At 39.3% G+C, this 26,967-nt stretch overlaps 2 protein-coding genes, 1 non-coding gene and 1 pseudogene across 4 annotated transcripts; 2 read left to right on the top strand and 2 right to left on the bottom strand.

Annotated features, from left to right (window-relative positions):
• Nucleotides 1-1,250: 1,250 nt before the first annotated feature.
• On the bottom strand, nt 1,251-1,664 carry LOC124968861 (small Cajal body-specific RNA 2). The gene has a single exon (XR_007105872.1). It is a non-coding gene; the product is annotated as a small Cajal body-specific RNA 2 (non-coding RNA).
• Nucleotides 1,665-3,513: 1,849 nt separating this feature from the next.
• Tmem167b (transmembrane protein 167B) lies at nt 3,514-8,798 on the bottom strand. 2 transcript variants are annotated; one of them, XM_047556914.1, is made up of 3 exons: nt 8,666-8,798; nt 6,641-6,772; nt 3,514-6,092 (listed from the first exon to the last, which is right to left on the bottom strand). In XM_047556914.1, exons 1-3 carry the CDS (start codon nt 8,673-8,675, stop codon nt 6,010-6,012), a joined length of 225 nt encoding a protein of 74 aa, XP_047412870.1. In that variant the 5' UTR covers nt 8,676-8,798; the 3' UTR covers nt 3,514-6,009. The 2 variants fall into 2 exon arrangements, with proteins under 2 accessions (XP_047412870.1, XP_047412878.1); XM_047556922.1 differs by having other exon boundaries at nt 3,514-6,129; nt 6,614-6,772.
• Nucleotides 8,799-9,018: 220 nt separating this feature from the next.
• Nucleotides 9,019-9,386, top strand: LOC124991260 (60S ribosomal protein L39-like; annotated as a pseudogene).
• Nucleotides 9,387-16,237: 6,851 nt separating this feature from the next.
• Nucleotides 16,238-25,392, top strand: Taf13 (TATA-box binding protein associated factor 13). Its single transcript, XM_047532665.1, has 4 exons — nt 16,238-16,326; nt 17,181-17,259; nt 21,549-21,646; nt 24,130-25,392. The coding sequence occupies exons 1-4, from the start codon at nt 16,300-16,302 to the stop codon at nt 24,298-24,300; spliced, it is 375 nt and encodes a 124-aa protein (XP_047388621.1). The 5' UTR covers nt 16,238-16,299; the 3' UTR covers nt 24,301-25,392.
• The last annotated feature ends 1,575 nt before the right edge of the window (nt 25,393-26,967 follow it).

Raw genomic sequence — 26,967 nt, forward strand, 5'->3', positions numbered from 1 at the left:
GTCCTCAAAAAATCAGAACTACCATATGATTCAACAATCCCACTAATCAGTATACATCCAAAGGAAATAAACCAGTATGTTGAAGAAACACTTGCACTCCCATGTTGCTGCACTATTCATAATGGCCAAGAAATTTATCAACTAATTGAATTTCTTAATGAACAAAGAAAATGTCATACACACACACACATATGGAATACTATACAACCGTAAAAATAATGAAATCCTGTCATTTGCAACATCACAGATGGAATTGGAAGACATTAAGTGAAATAAGCCAAACACAAAAAAGCAAATACACACAATCTTGTTCATTAAAAAATTGTTGCTTTCATAGGGAAAATAAGATGTAGTTATTAGATGCTGGGGAGTACAGTTGGGAATGAACCCCAAGGCCGGTGTCTGCAATTTGCCAGACACTATGCAACTTTTTTTTTGGGGGGGGGCGGTACCGGGAATTGAACCCAGGGCCTTGTGCTTGCAAGGCAAACACTCTACCAACTGAGGTATCCCCCCAGCCCAATACTATGCAACTTAAAGAGTATCTCAAAGACAAAACAAAATAATGGGGCTGGAGATGTTGCTCAGTGGTTAAGTACCCCTGAATTCAATCCCTGGCACGCGCGTGCGAACACACACAAATGTTGAATGTTTTCACCATAAATTTTGTTCCGGACAGAAATGCTTACATAAGGTGAGTATTTCATAATGTATACATGCAGTGAAAAATTACATGTACTCCACAAGAATGTACAATTTTATTTATTTATTTATTTATTTATTTTTTGCGGTACTGGGGATTGAACCCAGGGTCTTAGTGCTTGCGAGGCAAACACTCTACCAACTGAGCTATCTCCCCAGCCCAGAATGTACAATTTTTGTGTGCCAAGTTTTAAAATTTTAAATGCTTTAAGAAAAATTCCCAAACTTCTATTCGAATTCATTAAATCCTGGGGAAGGAATGTGTATTCCTGTAAGTTCATGTTTAATGTGTACGTGTGTATGACACACCAACTTTTTTTCCGCCTTAGCTGCAGCGTGCATTTAGCTCCGAGGGCATCAGCATGGGTGCCGCAGTCAAAAGACAAGCGGATCCTAAAAGAAAGGCCTCGGTCACCTTCCAGCTCCGAGGCGGGGTAACCGCTCTCGGCCCATTCACTCTCCGCCTCCGCATGTCAGCGCCCCTAGCCGCAGCAGATTGTCAATGTGCTCGTCCCGAAGCTCCGTGGCCGGTGACCCTGGGGCTGGGCTCAGATCAGAATCGCCTCGATAATCATTGGCCGGGACAGGCCCGGCCTCGTCTATCTGATCAATTCATCACTTCTGAGCGCCGGGCCCGTAAGACCGGTTTCGGGACCTCGGGGACCGCGGCGCTGCCGCCGCCCAAGGGGCCTCGCTGCACAGGGCCCGGGAGAGGGGGCTTCGCAGGAGGAGAGCTTTTCATTTCGGGGCGGCCCGGCGGGGCTGGGGTCACGACCCGATCAAATAAGATCAAGGTGTAGACGGGGGGAGGGGCGCAGGGGAGGCACACGCGCGCGCCTTGCACTCTCCTCGCGCACACACTCGAGCGTCCATTCACTCACTGGGCCCGCACGCACCTTCCATGCGACACCACAACACAACACACACCCGCCTCAGCCCAGGCCGCTCTCCCACCCGTGAGGTAGCGGAAGTGGGCACCCTTTTTTTAAACCCTCCGCCGCCGCCGCGGAGGGTTCTGGGAGAAAGCACCCCCCGTAGGCGGGTGACTCCCTACCACGAACTTGTCCAGGACGCGGCCTGCTGCCTCCCTGTGGCTCGGAGGTACCAGTGAGAGGAGACTGAGTTAATACTGAATGGTGGTTGTCTTTTGATCTTCATATTAATTTATGTAAAACTTCTAGTTTTCTTTTATCCCGACTTTTTTTTTTTTGCAGTACTGGGGATCGAACTCAGGGTCGATTTTTTTTTTTTTTTTTGGGGGGGGGGTTGGTGCTGCGGATCGAACCCAGGGCCTTGTGCTTACAAGGCAAGCACTCTACTGACTGAGCTATCTCCCCAGCCCCCAGGGTCGACTTTTTTGTCTTAAATTTTATTTTTGGTGGGTACTAGGGATTAAACTCAGGATCCCTCGATCACGGAGCCACATCCCCAGCCCAATTTTATATTGTATTTTAGAGACGGTCTCACTGAGTTGCTTAGCGCCTCGCTTTAGTTGAGGTTGGCTTTGAACACGCGATCCTCCTATCTCAGCCTTTCGAACTACTGGGATTACAGGCGTGCGACCACCGCGCCCAGCACTGTCTTAAGTTTTAAAATATTTAGTATAAGATGATTCAATTTCAGATTTATAGGTAAATGACTTTGTATGGACACAGCAACCTCTGGTCACCACCAAGAAAAGCATCAGCTGCCCAAGGGTTCTTCTAAGGGAAAAGACAAGCATCATTTTACCACAGAGAGGGTGAGAAATAAAGTTTTTTTTAAAAAAACATATTTGTAGTTGTAGTTGGACACAATATCTTTATTTTACTTATTTTTATGTGGTGCTGAGAATCGAACCCAGTGCCTCACACGTGCTAGGCAAGCACTGTACCATTGAGCCACAACCCAGCCCTGGAGTTGTTTTCTTGATATTTTGGGAACTAGGGACCAAAGCCAGGGCATCACCCATGCTAGGCGTGTCCTACCACTGAGCCATACTCTCAGCCCCAGGAATATTTAAATCCAAAGATCAGTGGTCAGGGTATCTGTGAAATAGGTAAAGATAGTAAGGCATATTCCTCATCTCACAGAGCCCTCTGGCTGCTCAGAACTTGGTGTGGTAGTAATTTACATTCACATCCATTAAAACATATCTGAATTTCTAAGTCCCCAAATACAGTGAAAAATAGCAGCAGCCCAGTACCACAAAAAAAGAAAAACGGTAGCAGTGATTATATAAGTAGAACTGGCACCTCTCACATCAGAGATAACAACTTTTAACATCTCAGTTCCTCCTCCCTTCTTTTTCAATGAAATTAGTGTGTAGGGAGAAAATACAGCAAAAGAATTTTGGAGATTAATAGAAATTATTACTATCATTTGTATTTGTGCCAATTCCACCAGGCACCTCGAATAAACAAATGGGGGGGGGGATATTCATTGTATATGACAGGATCCCATTGGTTCAAAGATTTTTTAGGTGCCTGGCTGGTTTATCTGATAAACTTCATTTGAATAAATTAGTTCATTGATAATGGGAGGTAACACTTGCATTTTAGTAGCAGAGGTAGATTAAATATATTAGGCAGATGCTTTCTATCTTATTCAATATACCTCAAAGTTTTATGACTTCATCTCCCCTCAATAGAAGAGAAGGCTATCATATATTCTCAACTATATCATATATTCAATGACCCTCACAAGGAGATAACAAAGATGACATTCATTAATGTGAACTAAAGAGGTGAGCTATGGCCAGAATGTAAGGGGAGTATTGAAAAAAGTTCAACAAATTCAGCATGTGTCAAATAAAATGGACAAATATTGTAGGGAAAAAAATTTTATTTTCAAGGATTTGTGCAGACAATGATGAATAAAAAACTGTATTTCAACTATAAAAAGGAGCTGAATTCATTCTACCCTGGTACACAGGGTTTATGGTGACAAGAGGTTGGATTTGAGGCAATATTGCTATCCTCATGCCTCCACCCCTAAGACTTCCCCAGAGGAACAATTTTTTAAAATAATTTTTAGCCAAAAATATATGACACGTCAACCAAAGTATTGAGTTAAAGTTCTCTTTTTTCTGTTTACGTGAAATAGGCTGCATATTTGCTTCTTGCTGTAAATTACCTTCACCTTGTGCACTTTTTGGTACATTCTGGAATGAAAAATCTCAAAATATCAAAACTCAAGAGTCTAGACCAAGATGACCCACCCAGGCAGCTACAAAAATTGGTTGAACTATATTGTGGAATGGAACTAGTCTAAAATATGAAGCAGCTCTAAGCACCAAACTTAGAGACATTAGCCCTATTAGAAAACAAGTCATTAAAGCTACAAAGTAACAAGTGCAAAACATGCTGAACCTCTTCCCACCGAGAGACATTCCCTTTGGCCAACAGGTTCCAAACTCACACCAAAAGGTGTGACTTTTTCTTTTTCCACCAGATTTCCTTTCTCTCATATGAAAGATCCTCAGAAATGACAATGGGAAATATGAATCATTGAAATTTACCCTGTGGACCAATTCCTGAAGAGATAACAGCCACAACTCTGAGATGATTAGACATGTAGTGTTTACTTGATGATGTTCTGTACTTCTAGGATCCCTCAAAGCATGAAACTGCATATTTTAGAAACTAAACTTCCTAGCAGCTTTTAATCTTTTGTAGTAAGCAGACAAAATACAATTTATTGCCACATAGGAGCCATCCACAGCTAATTTGTCCACAGTCAAGTTTTACTGTAAAGGACAATTCAACTGGAAGATCTTTATCTAGGGTTGTTTATTATAATTTAGTTTTAGAATTTTTTTAAAAAATAGAGAAGTTCTTAGCTTCACAAATCCAACAGTTGATTTTGCATATATGAGGAGGGAGCAGAAAAGTCTTCCCTTCAAGTGTTGTCATCTGAAAAGATTTGCTCAGGAGTTACCATAGTCAATGGAAAACTCTTTTCTCTGCATTGTAAAGCTCTGTTCCCCTTTACTTTAGAAAAATTCTTTTCTCATTAATGGATTCTATGAACTGTCCTAACATGCCAACGAATATCAGCAACCTCTCTTGTTTACATTTCTCACGTTCCCCCCAGTAAATAATTTCCAGAAACAATGAAAGAGTACTTCAATATAAAGAAAATTGAGTTGGCCAAGAAAAACAGGTAGTCAACTAAAAATTGCCATAACACAAAGACTAAGTATGGATCTTTTATAACATGAGAAAACTTCCATCTATTATCACAATAAATTCTTATACTAGATGAATTTACTAGTATATGAATTGATATTTATTTCTTCTCCTCTAACTGCAAATATATTAAACAATTATGTCTTCAACAGTTTCTTTTTCCCCTAATGATGGCATTTAAAACTGAGTAACAGTATTTAGCACTAAGTATGTTAGAAAATATAAAAAAGCCTTAAGAAATAGCAACAGTTGATTCATTTTTCATATACCATTTGATTGAGTAAAGTCTTTTTGGGGGGATACAGGTGAACAGAAAGTGTTTTCTTGTCTTTATCAATGCTCTCTAGTCTCATTACAGATGGTTAGATCCTGAATTTTATATGAGCTCAGAGTCTCTTGGCAAAACTCTCAAGCTATGAGCACATGCCAAACTGCTTCATCTGTTCTCTTTTTGCAATGAGAGCCCTCTCTCATGTTCCCAGATAGGTATATAAAAAATAAATTTCTAAAGCCAAGCAATTCCTGGCCTTTCATAACTCCTATGTCCCACCTAGTACCCTCCCTCCCCAATTTGCCAAATCCATATTAAACAGTGAAAAAGAGTCAAGTCTGGAAAATTATCTCTCCTTCTAAGAGGTCTGAACACAGCCTGTGTCCTTCCCTATAAGCCTCAGTTTGAAAAGATACTGATAAGGGGTTGAAGAACAAAATAGGTGACATGTTGGTGTTATTTTTGTTTTTTGCAGTGCTGAAGATTGAACCCAAGGCCTCACACATGCTAAGCAAATGCTCTACCACTGAGCTATAAACCCCAGACCAGGTGGTAAGTTTTTAAAAAGCAGGAGGTATGTAATCTTATTACCGATGGGTATAATTAAACTGGACATTATATGTTCACTGCTGAGGGCCGATTTACACACAGATCAAAGGAAGTTGGCTTTCTGGAGTCTCCTGAAGCATAAATAACATCCGTGACCACGAAGAGTTTTCCTCACATATGGCAAGGGCAGATGCTGTGATGTCATCCTGGGGACTTTGATGTTTTTGGCTGAACTCTCCTACACTGGGTCCAGGCCTCCAACGGGTTCTTCACCCCTGTCCCCTTGGTTGGCAGTTGATGAGTTGGATGTTTTGTGATTCATTTTATAAACAAGACGTAAAAGGCCATTACAATGCATGCGATTGCCACAGCAGCATGCAGCCTGGTTCCAATCACAGCAGCTGCAGGCAAAAGTAGAAAGAGAAATCACTTCCTGCCCTTCACAAAAGTCCTCACATTCAGGGTGACATTCTGAAATTTCTAGTTACAAACAAAGAGATCTATCAAGAGTCTCAAGAACCTGGGAATGTTTTTAAATGCTACATTTATGCTCTAGTTTCTAGAGGAATATATTGTTTCCATTTTCTTAAACCTTATTTTGAAAAAAGATTTAGGTAGATAGGATTCCAGTTGAAGATACCCCAAATAAAAAGTAAAAATACATCTCAGTTAAATGGAGACTTTAAGGAAGTACACTGTATTCTTCCCAGAAAATCAGGAAAGTTTTCAGTGGGAAAACATTCCTCCCCTTCAGGGAAGAACTCCAGCCCAGTCAAAAACTGCTTAATTTGAACACATGGAGAATACTGAACTTTCCTGAATGCTAAAATAAACACATCTTCTAAATAACAGCAAATTCACAATTTACTTTTTTTTACTTTTTTCCCTTTTGGTACTGGGGATTGAATCCAGGGAAACTAACCCTGACAAGGTTCAGATATGACCTTACCTTTGTAAAACACACCCCAAACTCCCTTCTTCTCTGATAGCAGCCAGGTTTTGAGACGAGGTACTTTCTTGAAGTAGGCACAGGTGCAAACAAAGAGCAAACCAAATACCAGAATCCCATCCAAGGAGTACACTGTCATAAACAAAAAAAGAAAACCTTCAGTGCTGATCTAGCTTGGAACAGATAATCCCAGCTGAGAAACGTTGAGTGTGAGAGTAAATCCCAGTGAGGAGGACAGTGTGTGATATAATATCAAGGTAACTGTTTCAAATGGTAGTGCCAACACTTGACAAGAGGGAGTCAAGGTCCTGGGACTAACAGTGTTACCTTATTGCTCCCCCAAATTGCTTGTAGACATCCCCTTTACAACAGTTTCACTGCCTGCTCCCTTAACTTTTCCAAAACTAGAACCCTGAGTAGGCTGTATTGGTTTATGTGGAATTAGCCTCCCAGTGTTGGCAATAGATTGAGAGAGGCATAAGAAGCCTTGGAGCCTAAGCATGGAGAAATAAACATGTTCTTGTTATAAATCACTCATGAGATAAAGGAGAAATCAATGTTGAGCCAAGTCTGTCAGATCTGCATCTGTTGGTGAAGAATATGTTGAGGCCAAGAGAAAAGCTTAATAGAAATTGCATTAAAATTCATGTGAATACAATTTTCCTATACTTAGCTTACGCTTCATGCATGATACTCTACTTACAAACCAAATTTCTGCCAGAATAACAACAAATTCTTGTGTTTTAAGAAACTGTCTGATAATTTGACATAGCAAAAAGCTTTAAACTCTTACTTCTATTTCTTACATATGTAAACTCACATTGTACTGGTGAGCACAATGAATCACCCTATGGCAAAATAATAATAATAATAACAACAACAAGGTACTGGAACACACAAATGGGACACGGACACGGACACACAGACACGCACACACATGTTTAATCAGCAGCTACTCTGTGCCAGAATGCTCTCTTATTTCCAGGTTCAGATTATTTCTTCCTCTAGGTGATGTCCTGAGACCTCTGACTATCCAGGAAGCTCCAAATTGATATTTTGTATAGCCAATGTCTGCCAGTTTTGGACCACACTATATGCCTTTCTTCCTCCCAGTAAAACACTCTCCTAACTACATAGAGAAAATTAGTACACAGTTTTTAGGAAAAATGATACCTTCCTGTGCTACTATTCCTCCCATAAATATTTGCAGATGCTGCCAAAAATTCACAAGGAGGTGAAAATAGCGTTCAATGCCAGGCCTATGGAGAAGGTACTTTGGAGATATGCCTTCCTGTGCCCTTCAAATTATACTGCCTAAAAAACCTTCTCTTCTTTTCTGTAAGGCTGATTGTAAAGACCATAGAAGGCCTGCTTCCTGCCCTTCCCTGAAATTCAGAAATCATGTCTATCAAGTGTTTGAAGAGGCCTGGAAAATTAGATCAGATAAACAGGGTGACAACTGCTATATCATTTAAAAAAGGCAATGTCTAAACCTATCCTTTGCAACGCTAGCCAGAATTTCAGATGTGATTACCCAGTTAGGACTTCTGAATCAAACAAGAGAAGACTTTTCGGCATTTTTAAAAAGAACTTTTGGGAGAGTCCTCGTTCACCTCCCCCCGCCAAAGTGTGAGATTTGATATCCTCTGTGATTTATCGGTCCTATCAACCAGCCTACAGTTCCAAAGTGCGAGAAAGTAGGGAGCTGAGAATGGGGCGTCTCTCTTCCCTGGGGTTAAAGAACACTAGTTTTATGAGACCGCCCTCCCCAAGGGTCAGAACGAACTTCTGGAAAAGAGAAAGAAGGGTAGAGACCGGAGGCTCGAGATGTGGACAAGAGAAGAACTGGTAGACCTAACTGGGCACCGGAAGGAGGAACCTGCAGAGGAGTTAGGGGTACCGAGAAGCCAAGAGGGGACGGGCTGGGAGGGGGCGGGGAGAACGGCCACGTCAGTCCCGGCCCCGCCCGCCACAGTTTCCCCTCGCCCTTCACTACCACCGTCCGCTCGGGGCACCGACTCTCACCGTTAGTCATGGCGACTAGGCCCGGGCCTGGGTAAGGGTCCGGGTTCAGTGGTGGTAACTGCGAAGGCGGGGAAACCCGACTCCGCTTGACACTTCCCGATCCCCGCCGCGGCGACAGGCAGGATCCGTAGTACGCAGGCGCAAGGGCCGAGAGGCGAGCGCCGAACGCAATCAGGCGTTGCTAGCCAATTGTCGAGTTAGGGGATTTGTATGGGTGGTGCTTGCGCGCTTACGCGTTTACGTTGGGTAGGGAGGGCTACGTTGCCTGCGAGTGTTCCTCTGTGGTCATGGTAACCGAGCCTCTTAAGGCTGACTGCGGAGTTATTGCTGGGTCGTAACTTGAGTGGGCTGCTATGGTGTGTTTGTAAAAGTAAAGGCTAGAGGTTGTGTGCCTTGGCGGCTGCTCTTCGTACATATGTAAGCAGCAGCCCACCTGCAACGTAAAGGTTTCAGTCCTCTGGTGCTTCCACTTAAGTGAGCTCCAACACTAGGTTTTAAGAAACAGCTCCGTTTTCTCTTCCTTTCTCCACCATCTCAGTGTATGAGGTTGACTCCGTTCGCCACACGTCTCCTCACAAGACTTTCAGGAGCAAGAGATTCCTAACGAAGAAACAAAACCAAATCGTCCGATTCCCCCCAATGAATTCGGATGAAAACTTGTAATAAAATCAGGTACAACTTCAAGAGAAGACATTGGAGAAGAACCAAGCTGGGTCTATAAGAATTACAGAAGAAATGGAACACATATGTATACTATAGCAAGATCGTTAACATTTTACCATGCAAGCTGAATGAAGATATCCCCAACATCTGGATGTTGGACATATTCGATTGGGAACATGATTTTTCTCTGTTTCTGTTGGTTTAGTAATAGATAATGTAAAGCCTTTGGTTTGTGGGGAGGAGTTGGGGAAGCAGCCTCTAAGCCTCTGGTACTGCCCTTACTGCCCGGCTCTTCCTGACTCCTGATGCAAATCTAGTCAAGTTGCGTCTGAACCATCAGAATGAAATAAGGAGCTTTGTAACAAAAACACATATTTCAGATCCTAAAGGTCTGCATTGTCGGAAACATTCAGATTACTGTCTGTTCCAGTGGAGTTTTCTTTTCCTTAAACTATTAGAAGAGCCTCAATTATTTCCTGTACTTAGCACATGTTAGGATCACCTTGGCCACTTTGGTCAGAAATTGACATCTGGATAGCTTTCCTCTGAAGATACTTTTGACAACGTGATGCAAAACATCATCATGTAATGATGGGAGTGGGTTGAAGAGACAAAACTACAGATTCTACTATACAAATCAAAAATTTTAATTGTGCACAACTTGGCCCACTTTATTAGGATCTAGGCAGACGTACCATACTGGAGCTGAAATTGTAAGGTTACAGATCCACAATGGTTGTCAGGCACTAAAGGAACTCTGCCCCTCTCTGCTACAGTGCCATCTGCTGGCTGCAGCCTCCTTGGTTATGTAGAAGAAAAAAAATTGCCACAGTTGCCTTATAGAAGATAAAGTAGAGAAGCAAGCCAAGAAAGGCTGATTCAGGATAGACTCCTTGAGAAAACAGGAGTGGAAATGGGGTAGAGATGGGGTGGGAATGGAAAATATACAGAAACAAACAAACAAAAAAAAAACCAGCAACGACAAAACCAGAAGACATAGGGAACAAAATTTAAGACTGGCCAGAAAACCACTCAGATTAAATAGGCATGCACATACACACAACCCCCCCCCCCAAAAGAATGGCTCAGGACCACTCAAAACTGAACCAAAAAAGAGATCCATATTGTCTAGGCCTTTGAAACTTTCATCAACTGTTGTCCAAAACAGTAGCAGCACTATAACCATCACTAGCAACTGAAGTTATTAGTCCTTATACCACAACTCGATAAAGGCCCCAAATAATTCTAACCAGCTCCTAAACAAATTCATGTTCACTGATTTAGACTGAATCACAAAGATCATCTTCATCTCAAAAAATCTTCTTTCTTGAATACTATGAAACTGCACTATCCTCACTGACTTGATTGTTCTGTTCTTTTTTTTTTTTCTTGCTTATTAATAATTGTTAGTGACCTGTTCAGCTCCTTTATGAGGAGCTCATAATTTGATATCCTACCAGACAAGAAACAAGAATTGTATAGTTTTAAAAATATGTTTGATAGAGTTGGGGATGTAGTACAGTGCTAGAGCACCTGCCTAGGATGCAGGAGGCCCTAGGTTTGATCCCCAGCAGTACTTTAGTTATTTTTGTTTGTTTTGGTGGTGCTGGAGATTGAACCCAGGGCCTTGTGCATGCAAGGTACACACTCAGCCAACTGAGCTATATCCCCAGCCCCAATACTTTAGTTTTTAAAAATTAAAAATATGTTCAGTTTTTCCCTCTGTAAAATTGGATTACAATGGTAGCTCCTTTCTAGGGTTTTTGGAGGATTAAATGAATTACTGTTTACAACAATATCTAGCATGAAGTATTGCTCCATAAATGTTAACTATTATTGCTGTTGTTAATTTGTTTAAAAATACTTTACTCGTGTCTACTATATGCTAAATTTGCAGGAAAAGAGACAAAAATAAGTTCCTGCTCTCAGAAAAAAATATATCAGGTAAAATAATAAGGTGAATAAACAAGTCGTAATAGAATACAGGCATTGTATCTGTAAAGACATTATCTTTGATATTTTAAAATATTTGGAGAATATTTGTTAAAGGAAAATGAGAGGCTCAAAAAAAAGGGTGAGATCATGTAACTAGTTAGGACCAAACCCAAGTCTGTGTAACTTCAAAGCTCCCTTCCTCTTGTTATCACATTACCTCAAATTTCAATTCTTTCCACTGTTACTGGTCTTGGATGATTTTGACCTAAGCATTCATGTTTCTGTCACCCTGGAAAGCCCCATAGCTTCACTGCCATCCATCCCCTGAAGGCATGTCTCACATCAGGCCAAAACCTGGGTCACTGGCTCTTGCAGTCCAAGTGGGAGAAATAAACAGAGCCCCACTGGGCTAGGGGGCTCTCAATTCAGACAGTTCTTCCACAGTTCATTTCAGCCTGCACTGGAAAACTGACAGTTGTTGCCAAATGCCTGTCAGTCAAAGAACAGTGGCCTGTTTGTTAGAGTTGTTGTGGTCATTGTGGTGAACACTAATCAGTCTTGGGACCGTGACTAGGGCATTCTGGTCTAACCAAAGAATAAGTTCAATTGCAAAGGCACAGTTCACAACAATAGCTTCATTTGAATTACAACATAATAGAAAAGGGATGTCCAACAGGCCTTAATTTATGCTGCAAATATTTGTTCCAGGACTTCTAAGTCTAAGGAATGTGCTAACCTTTGGGAGCTCAAAGATAAATGAGAAACAGTCTATTCTTAAACAGAGTTTAAGATTTAGTAGAAAAAGATAAATTGTGTATAAAAATAACAGAAAATATGGTGGAAAGAAGTGTCAAAGAAAAATGAAAACCAAGTGCTGTCAGAGTGTAAATAAGAAACTTTCAACCAGAAAGCTCAGGGAAGACTTCATAGAGGAGCCAACATATTAACTGAGTCTGAAAGGCAGGTTGCATCTCAATAGGTAGAAAAGTATTCTATTGGAGAACAAAGGGTAATCCAAAGTCTGAAGAGGGAAGGGACAATTACATGTGGGGCACAGTATGCTCTTCCTTTCCTCACTTAACAGTTAACTCCCATTTATCGCTCAGTCTCAGCTCAAACCTCACTTGCTCAGGAAAGCTGCTTTGACCTTCTTGGATCCCCTTTCCCAGCGTAAGCTCCCAAAGCACACAATATCTATTTCATGCTACACAGTTCATTTGCATTGCCATTTTATTCACAGTCCCATAGGAAGGGCTGATTATTTTACAGGCATTTCATAAGTTCTGTTGCATGAATAATTGGAAATGACTGTGAAACTGGAATGTGGGGTTCATTAAACAGAACAGCAGAAGACAATGGTATAAGGCAGGATCCTGAGGTATGGGGTGTAAGCGCAAAAGGACGGGAAGCAGACCTCCACAGATTCAGTGAAGCCTTTATTCCTTTGCGGACTCCGACGCCACCGTTGGGGCCCATTTTCCTGATGGGGAAAATGGCCGCCAGTTACAGAGGGGATTTTGGTTTTATAGGGTACAATGAGGATGATGTAATCATTGGAAACCGTGCATGTGCAGTTATGATCGTGCAGTTCTGACCGTCAGGGGCTAGTTGTACAGGTTAAAACCAGACCCCGAGGTATGAGTACTCAAATCTCGCCCATTGTCATTCATGACTAATTTGACATGGGGGAAGGTCAAGGTTTAGGGCCTGGCACTCCACATGGGTCCCTTTCCTTTAGGGCACATTGTTATCAGGAATGCACTGGGAGAGGTTTAATGTTTGGCCAATTTCCCCCTCACCTTCCTAGCCACACCGTCCCTCCATTTTTCTTGGGAAGCTGTCTTATAGGAATATTATTTTCCATAACCCTTCATGGGGCATAGCTGGCAGCTTTCTGGTTTAGCCACATACTACCAAAATTACCACATGGGTATTAACACCTCTAAGTTTCAAAATAATCTTTAAACTTAGTAACTATTATTTTATCTCTATCGGACAGATGAAGAAATGAATGTACTCAGAGGTCAAGTAAATTGTCCCAAGGTAACATGGCTAGGATTTCAAACCAAACCCCTCAGACTTCAGAACCTACATATTTAACCAAGGAGTATGGATAATATCTAGGAAACAAAGGGTTAAAACTGCAGAAGATGGTTGCAGAAATTTTGAAAACCATTTTAAAAATAACACTACCTCACTAAACCTAAAAACAAGGAATAGCACTGCAGAGGTCTACAGTAGAGTGGGCTTAGGAATGCAGGTGGGATGGAATGACAAAGCTACTTCCTGGATTTGCAGTCTGACTGATGCCTCACCCCATCCCATCACTAACACAAATGTCACCCAACACCCTGCTTTCCCCATTTCTGATAATCCCACTCCTGCCTTCCCTCCCAAATTATTCTTACACAAGCTCAACTACACTTCTCCCTCTCAATTACCTTGTCTGCTTCTCTGATTCTATTCTATTGTAAACAAATCTCAACATTACCATTACCTTTTCTTTAAGAACTCAGTCCACTCTTTTGTTATAATGAAAAACTGGCTTTTTTGAGCAGTTAGCTAAGTGTCTGGCACAACTCACAGCCACATTCATTCAGTAATCATTTATTCTAAGTACACTTTCCTTGATCCTGCTGCCCTTTTAAAGCTGTTTTCCTCTCTTTGCTTTTCTACACTTTAGTATACAAGATTCATTCAGTGTATACACACATTCTTTAACCTTTTACAATAAACTACCTACCACTGATACCGCCATTTACCGGTGACGAGTTCTGCTCCTTCCACGCCAAGGCAAGCATATTAAGCAGGTTTATTTAAAGAGAATAATATAGACTTCTCCCGGCAGGAAGAAGGGGGCCATGGCTGATGTTCTAAAAGTCCCAAGAAGTGAGTGCACCCTACATCTTTTATAGGTTGAAGTCTCTTTTGTTCTCCAATTTTCTCCCCCCTTATCTCTCTCTCCTTCCTGCCTACGTGACTAGGCCTGGTTTTGCATTAACTGAGAAACCATGGGCAGGGGGAGGGCCAGGGTGACTCAGGCAGGTAAGGGCCCAGGGGGCATTAATTAGCAGCTTCTTGCTTGCAGTCCTTGATAAAGGCAGGTAAATTTGGTCATCAATGGGCTCCGGAGATCCTTGACATTCCATTCTCCCAGGGGCAGTCTCCAACTTCCAAAGGCAGAAGGCTTCATGGCTTCATTTCCTCGAATTGACCCGATTCCCTATTTCTACACTAACTACCTATCCTTAATTCTGGCTTCACCACCTTGTTCATCGTCCTCAAGCTATCTTCTCCAGGTTATTATTTTACCGCCTAATTATCAAATCCAAGGATTTTTCTTAAAATTCTTTAACCTCTTAATTTCTTTCTTTCTTCTTGTACTGGGGATTGAACCCAGGTGTTCTTAACCACTGAGTCACATTCCCAGCCTTCTTTTTTTATGTTTTATTTTGAGACAGGGTCTCACTATGTTGCTTAGGGTCTCACTAAGTTGCTGGGGCTAACTTTGAACTTGTGATCCTCCTGCCTCAGCCTCTGGAGCCACTGGGATAATCAGGTATGTGCCACGCAGCTGGCAAGATTTTGCAACTTTATGAGGTACATCCTTCAACTCTGCTTACATTTTGATCTTGAGCTGAGATTAATGCCTGTGTTAGTCAGCTTTCCCTTATTGTAACACAATACCTCAGATAAGCAACTTTAAAAGAGGGAAAGTTTATTTTGGTTCACAGTTTTGGACTATATTAGGGAAGGTAAGATGATTTTAGAATTTTTTTTTTTTTTTTTTGCACCAGGGACTGAACCCAGGGGTACTTAACCACTGAGCTACAGTCCCAGCCAGCCTCCCTCCCCGCTTCCCTTTATTTTTCAAAATAGGGCCTCACTAAATTGCTGAGGCTGGCTTTGAACTTGAGCTCCTCCTGCCTGGGCCTCCAGAGTTGCTGGAATTACAGGCATGTGCTACTGCACTGGGCAGAGATTTTTATGTAGATTCATCTTTACAAATGCAGACTGATTTGGGTGAGTACTGACTATTCAAATTACATCTTGCTTTTGATGACATTAGTTTTTCAGCTCTTAGTAAAATACAAACCAAAACGAAGTACAGTAGACCAACAATTTGGGGGTAGCAATATTCCTATAAAATTCCGTGCACATTTAAAGTGTGGGCAGATGCTTTGTATTTACGTTAACAAAAACAGATTTTAGTCTCAGATAATTATCTTTTTCACAGGACAGCAGGACGTTTAGAAATCGTTGTGTATTACAGGATTTTTTTTTTTTTCGTGAGGCATCTTACATTGTATGCTATTTCACACAACTAGCTCTAGCCTTCTAATGCCCGTGATTTTTTTCCGATCATTTTCCGACCCCAAACACTTCCCAACTAATTTTGAATCCTGTTGGTTTAGGAATACCGCCCCCTTGAGAACCAGAAGGCAAACACAGAGTCTCCCAGTAAGTAGCACAGTGCTTGGACAAAAATAGAGGGAATGTAAATTGTTGAAATTTCGGGCAGACCAAGGAGCACTACCTGGTTCTCCTATGATGCACAACTTCGCAGTTTCCAATCTGGAAGCGCAGAGTGCGCAGAAGCAATTTAGGGTGACAGCGCGATACACGACGCCTAGGCCATACTCTTTTGTTTCTCCTTTTGGTACGGGAGATGGAACCCTTGGGCGCTTAACCACTGAATCACATTCCCATCCCTTTTTATTATTTGAGACAAGGTCTCGCTAAACTGCTGAGGCTGGCCTCGAACCTGCGATCCTCCTGCCTCAGCCTCCTGCGTCCACATTCACTTTTCTTTGCAGTTTTTAATTCCTTCTTGGGGATTAGAGACAAAAGACCAATCCTCCAGTCCCAGGAGAAATCTAGGTTCGGTCGTTAAGAAACTAACGCCTCGTAATCGCGCAGGCGCAGACCAAGCTTGGCGCCACGCCCCCCGCGCGTCACCGGAAGTGACATAGAGGAAATAGTAAAACCAGCTAGGAGCTAGGCGGCGAGGCACTGTAGGCTGGTGGGCTAGTGGGATGGCAGATGAGGAAGAAGACCCGACCGTGAGTGACCGCCTCGGTCTCAACCCTCTGCTTTTCCATTCCCTCAGGCTCAGTAGCGGAGGCAGAGTTGAGAATCGAGTCTGTTTTTCTTAGCGAATTCAGCGGAGAGAATTCAGGGACTTCTCTGTGCTTGCCTTTTCCCTCGGATTTGTCATTGTAGTACGTGGGGCAAGATATGAAGGAAGAACAGCAAGATGGTCCTTCCCCTTTGGTTTTGATCTGGATTTGGCAGATACCCTTTGAAACACCTAGAGAATCATCAGTGGTCACGGCCATTGTTTGCCGATACTCCGGATGAACTGCCAAACTGATAACAAAACTGTGTACTTATTGTGAAGTAGTGGGAAAATAATGGACTGGAAGTCAGGAAGCCTAGAATTCAAATATATTTTTTTTCCCTGAGCGAATTATTTAACTTTGAGCATCGTTTCCTTTAATAAAATAAGGCTTACTTAAGGAAACTTTTAGCACTGTATGAGCAAGTTCTTAGGAAACGTCAGTTTTACTTACTCTAGGAGTAGACTTTGATTCGGTATCAGATCTTAAGCAGTAGCGTTGTAGAACGATTTATTACTTTTTTAAAATTTTCTGTTACTTAACATAATCTATGGTCGTTAGAACTTTCACATATAAAGGCAGTAAGGATTATCTGTTAGGTACATTGTAGAAACTATTTCTGCATGACTTGGAAATTGGGCTAGTTTTTAAGTACCTTCAGTGCTAAGAGTTTATGATTTTTTTGCTGTTTGCTTTAGACATTTTAGCCTGATATCAGTGTTGAAAATATTATTTGTATATCAAATGCAATGCAATGCAATCTTTTGACATTTCTATATATGCATTTTAATTTCTAGTTTGAGGAGGAAAATGAAGAAATTGGAGGAGGTGCAGAAAGTGGGCAGGGTAAAAGAAAGAGACTTTTTTCTAAAGAATGTAAGTTGTATATAATGATGATTTTTACTACAGAATGTGACAACTCTTGAAACTGTCCTTTCAAAGTAGATTCATTGTTCTGAATGTGTTTCCCTATAAGGACAGTATTCTCAGATCTGCCTCAAATTCTGTTTCACTTTTGAATTATATACAGTAGCCATCCTAAATTCATTTATTTATTTTTATACACACACATATAGTGATGAAATATGATGTTTTCATTCCGGGCAGAACATACTTTCATTAGTTTTCACGTAACTTACCTCTGAGGAGTAGAAGCAGGGACTCCTTTGACTATAAACCATAGGTAGAGATGGGTCCTGAACAGGTGCTGAAAAAGGTAGAAACTAAGTTAGAACTTTAGAGTAAGGCAATCGATGAACAGGGCAGGAATGTGCTGAATAGTGTGAGGCATCACAGTGACTGAGAGTTTTTAATGTCCTGCACCCTCAGTGGATAAATTTGACCCTTTTTGGCAGTAGCAAGAAGAGAGCTACTGCTACTACTGATGGTGTAGATGAGTCCCTGAAAGAAACCATGAAGATGTACTTTCCATCTCCAAGTCTTAAGTCTTTAATGTATAGTTATGATTGCATATGGAGAGATGTAGCAATACAGATTTATGAGTATCTGGTTTATTTAGACTGGGTCAGTTTATGAGTATCTGGTTTATTTAGACTGAGCAGTTCTCAAATGCTCTTACTTATTTATTTATTTATTTTAAAAAATATTTAGTTGTCAGTGGACCTTTAGTTTATTTATATGCGATGCTGAGAATCAAACCCAGTGCGTCATGCGTGCCAGTTAAGTGCTTCACCACTGAGCTATAACCCCAGCCCAAATGTTTTCTTTAACCATCCAAATCCTTTTCCATATCTCAGTTTCTCACTTAAAGCCGACTACTCCTTATTCCATCTCTCTGATGCCAATTACTAGATTTGTATCTGGTTTAACTTATTATGTCAGCATATGAAGAGAATCCTATACCAGAGTATCCCAGTGTGATTCTTGCACAGTTGGTTGTTAAGCAAAGACCTTTGTATCTTTGTGATAAGAATTTGGAATCTTTACAGGCTTTTTTTTGTTTTACCAGATTCTAATATATTATACTGACCAAGATCTGTTTTCCTAAACCCTAATTAAAAAACATTTTTTTCTTATTAGATAACACAGAATTTCAAAGTATTCACTGCCATTCATTTATATCGTTGCAGATCCTTTAACCAAACAGTATACATACTTCCTATTAAGTTTCCCTTTCACAGTGAAATGTGTTTTCCTGATGGTGAATTTTACCCATGAAAATGTTAGTGATAGCCAGATGCAGTGGCTTGTGCTTATAATCCCAGCAATTTGGGATGACTGAGACAGGAGTTAAAGGCCAGTGGCAGCAACTTAGTGAGACCCTGTCTGTAAATAAAAAGGGCTGGTGTTGAAGCTCAGTGGTTGAGTGCTTGCCTAGCATGTGTGAGGTACCAGGTTTGATTCTCAGCACCCCATATAAATAAATAAATAAATAATGTTTAAAAAAATAAAGGATGGGGATGTGGATCAGTGGTAAAGCACCCCTGGGTTCAATCTTCAATACAAAAAATAAAGTTAGTGATGAAGTATCTTCCTTAAAATATTTAAAGAAAAAAAAAAGTATAGTGAAGAATTTTGCCAGACATCGCTAAGTAATCAAAGCATCACTGATAATTATTTTGATATTAATATCACAAAACCCTGATGTGAGGGCATATCACCTCATGGTGTCCTTTGAAATAGCGTATAACTTCATTCTAATGAGAAAACATCAAACTCAAATTGAGAGACATTTTTCATGATAACTAACCATATTGTTCAAAAGTGTCAAGGTCATGAGAGTTAGGGAAAAGCTGAGGAGTTATCACAGGTTGAATGGGGAAAAGTAAAGAGGCATGACAACTAAGTAGAGTGGACTCCTTGATAGGAACCTAGAACTGATGACCTCAGGTTATAGCTCAGTGGTAGGGCACTTGCCGTGCATGTGTAAGACCCTGCGCATGTGTAAGACCCTGCGTTTAATCCTTAGCACTGAAGGAAAAAAAACAAATCTGGGAATAAGGGCATTAATGGAAAACTGGTACAATCTGAATAAGGTCTGTACTTGTACTTAGTTTTGATAAATATGGTTATATAAGATGTTATCATAAAGGGAAGCCAGATATAGGGCATATGGTAACTCTGTACTATTTTTACAAATCATCTGTAAGTCTAAAATTATCATTTGAAAAAAAGGCAAAAAAATATTACAGAATCCAAAAAAAGAGAGAAAATCTTGGCTCCTGTGTCTCAAAGGAACTCAAGGCTCTTGTCAGTGTAAATGCTAGGGATGCCTCTACCCTGGGCAGGCTTCCAAGTCACCCTTTTCATTTCTTTCCTGGGTGTGCTTTCTTCTCTTTTTATTTCTACCAATTTTTGCTTCTCCTAAATAGAAATTATTTGTAAAGTACTTATTCCTTTAATTAGAAGTGTTCTCAGAATTCCTTTCTTAAAAAAAAAAAAAAAAAAAAAAAAAAAAAGTAGGGCTGGGGAGATAGCTCAGTGGGTAGAGTGCTTGCCTTGCAAGCACAAGGCCCTGGGTTCAAAAAAAAAAAAAAAAGTAAAACTTACCAACAGTTGTACAAGTCCTGAGTGAACTGCCTAATGAATTTTACATATATATCCTTGGAATCACCACTCTGATCAAGATACATTTCCAGCATTTGACAGCATTTACATTCCCCTTTGAGAATCTGATGTTAATTTTTTTCTTTTTTTTTTTTTTTTTGCGGTACTGGGGATCGAACTCGGGGCCTGGTGCTTGCGAGGCAAGCACTCTACCAGCTGAGCTATCTCCCCAGCCCTGATGTTAATTTTTTTTTCTGAACAATTTTGAGGGAGATTCAAGGACTTCTTGGAGCTTTGTCTGTGAACTAGTTGGGATTTATAGACTGTAAGGTTAAGAATGCACATAAGTCCCATTGGTCCTAAACTATGAAGCAAACTACTGTTGTGGGTCACATTAATGACTCTGAAACCAGATCAGCTGGGTTCAGATTTAGGCTCCATCTCTTACTAGCAGTGTAACTTTGGGTAAGTCACTTAGCTCAGTGCCTTGGTTTTCTCATCAATAGGATATAATAATAGTATATACATCAAATGTTGTGAGGATTAGATGGAGTTATATATGAAAAGGCCTTGAAGCAGTACCTGGCATATAGTAAGGGCTATAAAAGTTTTAGCTATTAGCAGTTATTTTTATTACTCTGCGTTAGATTTTTCTTCTCTTTTGCATGTTCTGTGGTTTCTTCAGATGACGCCAGAAAGGGCTTTGCTGACAGTTGCATTGATCTAGGAAATAAAATGTCAGGATTCTTTGTAGTAAGCCCTCTACCTTCTCCTTTTAATTACCCTATTTCTTCCTATAAGAAGGTAATTGGAGCATTTTCTCTCTTGTCTTTTCCCCTATGGTAATATCAGAAAAGATACTTCTGCCTTCTTTACCAGTGCCCCACTATCTTACTCCCACAAAGAAAACACAGAAAATGCTAAGCCATTGCTAGCCTGTGCCTATCATAGGGTCTCCCACCTAGAGGCATTCTGGGGGTTGCTGGTGAGTAGATGATAGAGATTAGGAAAAGAGTATACATATTAGTAGTGGTTTAGGGAAGGACCAGGAATTTTGTTGGAGGTTAGGTGATAAGACTGGTCAAATCTTTTTTTGGGTGGGGAATATGGGGGTTGAACCTGGGGGTGCTTAACCACTGGGCCACATCCTCAGCCCTTTTTATATTTTAGAGACAGGATCTTGCTAAGTTGCTGAGGCTGGCTTTGAACTTGCAATTCTCTTGCCTCAACCTCCTAAACCACTGGGATTACAGGCATGCACCACCATGCCTGTAATGGTCAAATCTTTTACACCAAAATCCTTATGTGGAGACAACAAATACAGTATAAGTGTTTTTAAACAAATATTTTGTTATTTATTTTTTTTTTACGTTTACATAGGGTAATGATGTTTATTATATTTTTTCCCCTCCCCCCCACCCCTCCCACCCCTCCCACCCCTCCCACCCCTCTTTTCCCTCTACACAGTCCTTCTTTCCTTCATTCTTACTGCTCTCCATAGCCTAACTCTAAACCTAACCCTAAGCCTAATGCTAGCCCGTCCCACCCCCCTTTAAACAAATATTTTGTATAACTTGGTTCACTTCTATTTGATGTGAAAAAGTATTGGTGAAATTGTCACATCTGTTCAAATAAACAAAATGATTGTTCTTTCACAGTACGATGTATGATGTATGGGTTTGGGGATGACCAGAACCCTTACACTGAGTCAGTGGATATTCTTGAAGACCTTGTCATAGAGTTCATCACTGAAATGGTAAGATTCTTTCATGTCTGATCTTATTAGGGGTTTTGGGTTTTTTGTTTTGTTTTGTAACTGATAGGAGTTAATTGAAGAATAGGTTTAAAATTCTAGTTTTAAAAAACTAAAACTTATGGCAGCCCTTTGAAATAAAGTATCCATTTGAGTGCCTGTTTTGCAAAAGTTACTGGTTTCTATTTATCATTAAGGATGGAGATTATATAAATATATTCCATGCCCTCCTCCTGAATTTTATTTATAAAGACATAAAAATCCTTGAAGAAAATAAAAATATTGCCCATAATCTCATTATTTAACATAATTTTTTTCTTTCCTTTACCAGTATTTATTTAAATACTAAATATATAGTTCCTGTCTGGATGCCCACTCCAAAGAAAAACAACAAATTAAAAATAAAAATAAAAGATATATAATGTTGTAGTGATCAACGTTCTTTTTACTCTAAATTTTGTAATACATATTTTTTGTGTCTTATTACTTTAACTACATAAAATTTATTTGAATTGTTTTCTAATTTACTTAAACATTCTTTTATTTTATAAGTTATTTATAAGTGTTCTTTTTTACTGACTGGTTAATCTTTTTAAAAAGTTTTCTGTGCTAGGGATTGAATCTAGGACCTTGTGCACGCTAGGAAAGCACTCTACCACTGAGCTAAATCCCCATGCCTGAATCTAACATTTTCAATGATCATATTTATAGACTTTCTCTCTTTGCCCCACCTTCTTGGAATACATTCTCAGAGATGGTATTACTAAATATGGCTGTGTTTTGGATTTTTTTCTTGCTACAGAATAGAATTCAAATTACCTAGGACTAGGCGACTAACTCTGTGGCTGAGCACTTGCCTATATGTGCAAGGCCCTGGGTTTAATCCCCACTACCATCACATGCACACATTGTATGCATTAAAAAAATCTTTTTTCTATCTATAAAAGTAATAATAACAATTATAATTTTGAATGTATTAAAGCACGAGGAAAATTAAAACCTGTAACTCTTCTCCCTAGAGACAACTAATTCTGACATTTTGGTGATTATCATTTTGTCTTTTTGTACATATTTTGAAGGCTTTTGTAAAATTGGAATCGTATGGTATATATAGTCTTGTAACCAGCTTTTTCCTTTAGGTAAGTCTAGAACAATTATGCAGTTACTTCCTCCTTGTCACTATATAATATTTCATCATATTTTTAATTACTAATTGAATGGCTATACTCATATTTGTTTACTTGGTGCCTATTAGTAAAATTTAGTTTGTGTGTGTGTGTATGCTGAACATTGAACCCTAGGGTGCTTTACCATTGATCTCCCCAGCCTTTTAAAAAAAATTTTTTTTTTTTTTTTAATTTTGAGACATTCTAAGTAGCTGAGGCAGGCCTTGAACTCGTGATCCTCCTGCCTCAGCCTTTGGAGTTGCCGGGATTACAGGTGTGTGCCACCACACCTGTCTGGATTAATTTCCATTTCTAGTCATTAGAAGTAATACTACGAACCAGGCATTTATAAACCCATTCCTATAAACCCAGGGACTTGGAAGACTGAGGCAGGAGGATTGCTAGTTCAAAGCCAGCCTCAGCAATTTAGTGAGTCCCTGAGCAATTTAGCAAAACCCTAACTCAAAATAAAAAATACTTGGGTGTGGTGGCACACACCTGTAATCCCAGGACTCAGGAGGCTGAGGGCAGGATTGCGGGTTCAAAGCCAGCCTCTGCAACTTAGTTGAGACTGTACAGCGAGACTTTGTCTCAAAATAAAAAATGAAAAGGGTTAGGGATATGGTTAAGGGGTTGGGCACCCCTCTAATCCCTGGTACCTAAAAAAAAAAAAAAAATTACAAATTTTTAAAAGGGGCTGGGAGCATGGCTTAGTGGTTAAGCACCCCGGGGTTCAATCCCTGGTACAAAAAAAAAAAAAGAAGTAATGCTGTGATATAAACTTTTTTTTTTTTTTTTTAATAGAATGAGTATATAATGATAGGGAATGAGGTTTCTTTATTTGATTTTAAGAAGAAAACCCACTAATATTTGTTGGCTATTGAAATAGAGAAGCACTCAAAGCATAAATGGGTGGTTACAAAGAAATTAGGAAATGATTTTATACAATGAAAACCAAAACTACATATATGAAGTTGAGGTTAGTGTGGTGATAGAATGTGTGTTTAGCATGTGTGAGGCTCTGGGTTTAGTCGCTAGAAGCACAATGAAAAAACAACAACAAAAAGGGAACATCAGTGACTTTGGTAGGTTTAATGACCTTAATATAAAAAAAAAAAAAAAAAGCCTGTGAAGCATAGAGAGAAACATTCCTGTTACCCAGTAGTAAATGAATAAAGGAATGAATAGAAAGACAATACACAAATGAATAGCTATAATAATTAGAAATCTTCAACCTCACCAACAAATCAATAAATACAAATTGAAACAATAAAGTATTAGATTTGAAAATTTTGAATTTAATATGTTTCTTTGTAATAGACTCACAAGGCAATGTCAATTGGAAGACAAGGTCGAGTACAAGTTGAAGATATCGTCTTCTTGATTCGAAAGGACCCAAGGAAGTTTGCTAGGGTTAAAGACTTGCTTACTATGAATGAAGAGTTGAAACGAGCTAGAAAAGCATTTGATGAAGCAAACTATGGATCTTGATACTTTTTGTACTTTATGAAATTTTGTTATCTTCTGTGGAAATCATATAAAATAATTGTGTATTTTCTACAGTAATGTTCTAATACCTAGGCATGTGAATGAAAGATGGGAGAAACAAAGTTTTCAGTCTTTATTTTCATGTCTTTGCTTTTAGATCGATACTTGAGCCTTCAATTGCCTGCCTTTACACAACTATACTTGAATTACTTACTGGGTTTTAATGACTACACATACGTTAAAGTATCTTGAAAATTATGCAGTTCCTTCTGACTTTTGACTATCTAAAGGATGAAGCAGTATTTATGTATTAGGTATATTTGTGCCATTATAAGCTATACTATAGCTATTTAATATGTGAAATCTAAATGTCATTTCGACTGTGCCAGCTGAGACATATGCCTTACATATTCTGGAGTTTTTAGACAACTGTGGTCTGAGAGGTTAGTAAAGATAGTGAACTGGTTTGTGTTTCTTTTAAGGAGATGATATTTGAAACTACAAGTTTTTCTAAGAATGTTTATGTGTCTTAAAAGATAATTCGTTTTAATATTCTTTTCTAAAGAGTGATTTTTTTATTTTATTTTTTTAGAAACTTAAAGTTTCATGTTGATACTTCCATGTTGAAAGGCCTTTTTGATTTAAAACCTTTTGGGACTTATATTACTTTTTAAGTTTTAAAACTCATTTTTCACGATCATCTATTTTCAGTAGCAGGAATGACAATGTTCAATGAGTTAATGGCAGGATAAGCATTTGGGGTAGCGTTATTAACATATTTGTAAGTACTCATGGAAATGTGTAGTTGACTAAAACCATATGTAACTACAGGAAACACTGTTGTAGTTCAGAATATACAGGTTTTGTGTGTAGTTTGCTTATTGCATTAAATTATTTACCTTAGCTTAAAATAAGGATTAAAATTGCATTTAAAGAGATCACTGAATGTTACTGTTTGTGAAACTGAACTTTTTGATTCCACTTATAAACTGTATCTATAAATCAGTACCTGGGAAAATTTTACTTTCTTAACCTATTGATATAAGGAATAAAGTATGATAAATTAAATAAATTAATGCTTGATTTTGCCTGTGATTTGTAACCTTTTTATCCACAGGATATTATGTCCTGTTAATATGATAATTCTATTTCAATTTGCTAAAAAACTTTTTTTGGTCTTACTTTTATAATATACCTCAATCATAGTGGTATTCAGTGCACACCTGGGTTGATTTTCTTTTTAATTAAAAAAACAAAAACCAGTTGAAAAGCTGTCCCAGTCTAAGCTAGAATCAATTGGAATAGAATAATAAACTATTCTTATATTACTGTTTTGCTAATCAGGTCCTGCTCCACCCTTAAGAAGTAACTGGTAATAACCAGATCTATGGGAGTGCCATTAGCTGTATTACTTTGTGCAGAGGGATACTATATATACACTGCCCTGAATCATATCTCTAGTCATTTTGAGTGTCTTAATATTCTGCTAATGATCCTCATAAGTAAGACTTTCTAAGATTGCAAATAATGGAACTTAAAACTAGCATAAGCAAAAAAGGAATTTATTGGCCTACCTAGTGAAATGTGGGAAACAAGGAATGGAAATGATTTCTGGGTTGACTGCATCTAATACTTAATAAAGATTATCTTTCCATTTTTTTATCCTTATTTAGGTTTTACTCTCTCTGTGATCTAGGAACATGATGGCTAGCAGTTGTAGGGTTCCATTCTTATAACTCCAGATTGAAGGGGCTGTTCCTAATATAGAAAATTCCAAGCAAGGGTTATGATCATCCTGGCTGTAGTCATTTTTCTTGGATAAATCATTCTGTCCAGGAAGAAGTTGTACCCAGGCTTAGATCTCAACTCTCACTTCTATAGTGAAGAAGGACTTGGGATGGGTGTGGGAGCTGGATACTGGTACTAGCACAAAGGGGACAGGGAGGCTGGACAGAGAAAAATACCAAATGTCCAAATGCGTTCTGGTGGTAACAACAGCATGGCTGTCTTCTTCCATTATCTAGGGCTGTACTGTGTAATATGGTAGACACTAGCCACATGTATCTACTTAAACCTAATTAAATAAAATTAAATTCAATTTCAAGTACTCAATAACCCCATAACCAGTGACTACTGTGCTGGACAGAGGTGATACAGAACATTTTCATTATAATAGAAACTTCTTTTGGACAGTGCTGATCTAGAGTACACAGGTGCTCTCCTAACTTAATTCACTAAAAAAAAGAAAAAAACCTTTGGAAATTCTCAAGTATACACATAATAATGAACATCCAGCTTCAACAACCAAAAATGTTTTTGCCAAGTATTAAAAGCAAACCCCAGATGTTATATTATTTCATCTGTAAATTCTTCAGCATGTATTTCTAACACAAAAGATCGAAAGGGTAACCAAATAGTATTATGTGCTATTATTAATTCCTCAATATTCTACCTAATGCCCAATGTCTGTTTAAATCTTCCTGATTTGTCTCAACATATCTTTTGAGGTTGTATATTAGCTTTACCTTGCTACTATAACAAATCACTGCTCATTTATTACAAATTTATTACCTTACCAGTTTTTTAGGTCAGAAGTCTGACACTGGCCCCTGTGCTCAAATCAAGGGACTGACAGGGTTGTGGTCCTGTTTGGATATTCTAGAAAAGAGT

The sequence above is a fragment of the Sciurus carolinensis genome, chromosome 1 (assembly GCF_902686445.1).
Source record: "Sciurus carolinensis chromosome 1, mSciCar1.2, whole genome shotgun sequence".
NCBI lineage: Eukaryota > Metazoa > Chordata > Mammalia > Rodentia > Sciuridae > Sciurus > Sciurus carolinensis.

Bases quoted from the DNA above. Each gene is read 5' to 3' on its own strand.
- Tmem167b (XM_047556922.1), bottom strand. The intron at 6,130-6,613 runs GTTAGTTTCCCT...ACTTTTGTGAAG, and splicing joins CATATCTGAACCTTGTCAGG to GGCAGGAAGTGATTTCTCTT.
- Taf13 (XM_047532665.1), top strand. From the start codon at position 16,300: ATGGCAGATGAGGAAGAAGACCCGACC. The intron at 17,260-21,548 runs GTAAGTTGTATA...GTTCTTTCACAG, and splicing joins GAGACTTTTTTCTAAAGAAT to TACGATGTATGATGTATGGG. The intron at 21,647-24,129 runs GTAAGATTCTTT...TCTTTGTAATAG, and splicing joins TAGAGTTCATCACTGAAATG to ACTCACAAGGCAATGTCAAT.